Here is a 3,028-nt window from a genome sequence, read left to right as displayed (position 1 = left end):
GGGCAACCTGTGTTGGACGGGGTTACACTCCCCCTGAAGCCACAGCTCCGCAGTTTGGGAGTCCTCTTGGATTCATTGCGTACATTTGAGGCTCAGGCGTCGGCTGTGTCTGGGAGGGCTTTTGCACAATTGAGACTCGTGCGCCAACTGCGACCGTACCTCGCAAAGGCTGATCTGGCCGGGCTGGTCCATGCCTTGGTCACCTCTAGACTGGACTACTGTAATGCGCTCTACGTGGGGCTGCCCTTGAAAACGGCTCGGAAATTCCAACTGGTCCAACGGGCAGCGGCCAGGATGTTAACTGGTGCTCCTTACAGAGAGAGGTCAGCCCTCCTGTTCAAGGAGTTCCACTGGCTGCCGTTTATTTTCCGAGCCCAATTTAAGGTGCAGGTGCTTACCTACAAAGCCCTAAACCGGTTGGGACCATTCTACCTGCGTGACTGCATCTCCGTTTCCGAACCCACACGTTCACTTCGTTCATCCGGAGAGGCCCTGCTCGTGATTCCGCCTGCTTCGCAGGCGCGTTTGGTGGGGACGTGAGACAGGGCCTTTTCTGTGGTGGCCCCCCGACTCTGGAACACCCTCCCCAAAGATCTTAGACAGGCCCCTACATTGGCAGTCTTTAGAAAGAACTTGAAGACCTGGCTGTTCTGATGTGCTTTTCCAAAATAGGAATACTCCAATAACAAGTCCCAGAAGCACTTTATTAGACCTAATAAAGTGCTGAAGTGACATATCATCTGTCACATCAGCACTTTTAATTCTGTACCTATTACTCTGGCCCGGCCCAGTTTTATTGTGTCTTGATGTATTGTTTATTGCTTGTTGTTTAATATTGCTTTAATTGTTTTTAATTTGCTTTAGGTTTTGTATTGTTATGTTGTGTGTTGAGGCCTTGGCATCAAGTCCTTCGGGAGATGCTAGCGGGGTACAAATAAAGTTAATAATAATAATAATAATAATAATAATAATAATATATAATATAATACTCTGATTCTGTCCTTTCTGCTTTCTCAGAGACCGACGAGATTGGTCGACCATGGGAACATGACTAAAAGCTGCAGAGACAACTTTCAAGAGCAAATATGGCCCATCTTGTTGGTGCAGTTTCTTCTGGCCATTGTGGGGAACAGCCTTGCTATCTACCACTTCCTGACTTCCAAACGAAAGTGGAACACTGCCATCGTCTACTGCTTCAACTTGGCCGTCAGTGACCTGCTCTATGCCTTCTCCCTGTTTCCCATGATACTTTATTACTTCCCACCCAAAGACTGGATCTATGGCCCAGTTCTCTGCATGTTGGACCGTTTCTTTTTCTTCTGCAACCTTTATGCTAGCACTTTCTTCATTGCTTGCATCAGCTTGAACCGCTACGTTGCTGTCGTCCACCCCTTCTTTGCCCAAGTCCGCGCCACGCTCCGCCACGCCAGGATCCTGAGTGGTTCAGTGTGGTTGTTAGTAGTTGTCATTTCCTCTCCAGTCCTCCATTTTTCCACCCTGAATCGTGTCTCCCAAAACAACATCAACACGACTCAGTGCTTGGGAAGTGCTTCTGATGAGCAGCTACCAAGGTATTGGCCTTACAGCTTGTTCCTCCTGGTCTTCGGCTTCGGGTTGCCATTTCTCCTGACCGGCATCTCCTGTGGGGTAATAATCTACACCATTCACAACAATCGCAACATCCCAGTGCTGAAAAAGCGCAAAGTCAAAGCACTGGTGTCTTTGGTTGTAGTCCTCTATCTCATTTTCTACCTGCCTTTCCATGTTCTGCAAAATTTGCACCTCAGCCACCGTATGCGCCAAAGGATAGACTGTGGGCTTATACATATGGCGTTCCAGCTCACCAAGGTCTTGGTCCACTTTCACATCTGTATCCATCCGCTGGTCTATGCTGTCCAGACAAATGGCATTCAGAAATATTTCTGTAGAGTGTTTTGGTGGCGGACACATGCAGAGGAGGAAGAGAAAAATGTGGAACTTCGGTCACGGATCCCACCCCTCCTCTGGTTTACCAGAACCCGTGTTGATGGCACTGCTTCCTGTTAGCATGTCACATTGTTGACAGATATGAGCTCTTGGACGATGTGGCAATAAGGAGAAGTTGTGGTATAAGGCATTGCCCTGAGGAAGCTCAATGCCACAGCTAGGCCTAAATCTTATACTGAGATAATATAAGGTAAATCCCCATATGCAGAGTGAGACATAAAAATTGCATTCTGTTAGTGTAAGCAGAAGTGTATGACTTTTTAGTTATTACTAGCCGTCCCCTGCCACGCATTGCTGTGGCCCACTCTGGTGGTCATGGGGGTTCTGTGTGGGAGGTTTGGCCCAATCCTATCGTTGGTGGGGTTCAGAATGCTCTGTGATTGTAGGTGAACTATAAATCCCAGCAACTACATGTCAAGATTCTATTTTCCCCAAACTCCACCAGTGTTCACATTTGGGCATATTGAGTATCCGTGTAGAGTTTGGTCCAGATCCATCATTGTTTGAGTCCACAGTGATCTCTGGATGTAGGTGAACTATAAATCCCAGCAACTAATGTCAAGATTCTATTTTCCCCAAACTCCACCAGTGTTCACATTTGGGCATATTGAGTATTTGTGCAGATTTTGATCCAGATCCATCATTGTTTGAATCCACAGTAATCTCTGGATGTAGGTGAACTACAACTCCAAAATCAAAGGACACTGCCCACCAAACCCTTCCAGTATTTTCTGTTGGTCATGGGAGAACTGTGTGCCAAGTTTGGCCCAATTCTATTGTTGGTGAGGTCCAGAATGCTCTGTGATTGTAGGTGAACTATAAACCCCAGCAACTACAACTCCCAAATGGCAAGTTTCTATTTTCCCGAAACTCCACCAGTGTTCACATTTGGGCATATTGAGTATTCATGTAGAGTTTGGTCCAGATCCATCATTGTTTGAATCCACAGTAATCTCTGGATGCAGGTGAACTACAACTCCAAAATCAAAGGGCACTGCCAACCAAACCCTTCCAGTATTTTCTGGTAGTCATGGGAGAACTG

General features: G+C 46.8%; 1 protein-coding gene across 1 annotated transcript; it reads left to right on the top strand.

Annotated features, from left to right (window-relative positions):
• Nucleotides 1-1,029: 1,029 nt before the first annotated feature.
• LOC132766540 (P2Y purinoceptor 11-like) lies at nucleotides 1,030-2,517 on the top strand. The gene has a single exon (XM_067465562.1). It carries the CDS (start codon nucleotides 1,048-1,050, stop codon nucleotides 2,044-2,046), a length of 999 nt encoding a protein of 332 aa, XP_067321663.1. The 5' UTR covers nucleotides 1,030-1,047; the 3' UTR covers nucleotides 2,047-2,517.
• Nucleotides 2,518-3,028: the final 511 nt, after the last annotated feature.

Source organism: Anolis sagrei, chromosome 2 (genome assembly GCF_037176765.1).
Source record: "Anolis sagrei isolate rAnoSag1 chromosome 2, rAnoSag1.mat, whole genome shotgun sequence".
In the NCBI taxonomy this organism is placed as follows: domain Eukaryota; kingdom Metazoa; phylum Chordata; class Lepidosauria; order Squamata; family Dactyloidae; genus Anolis; species Anolis sagrei.
This window is presented reverse-complemented; position numbering and strand designations above follow the sequence as displayed.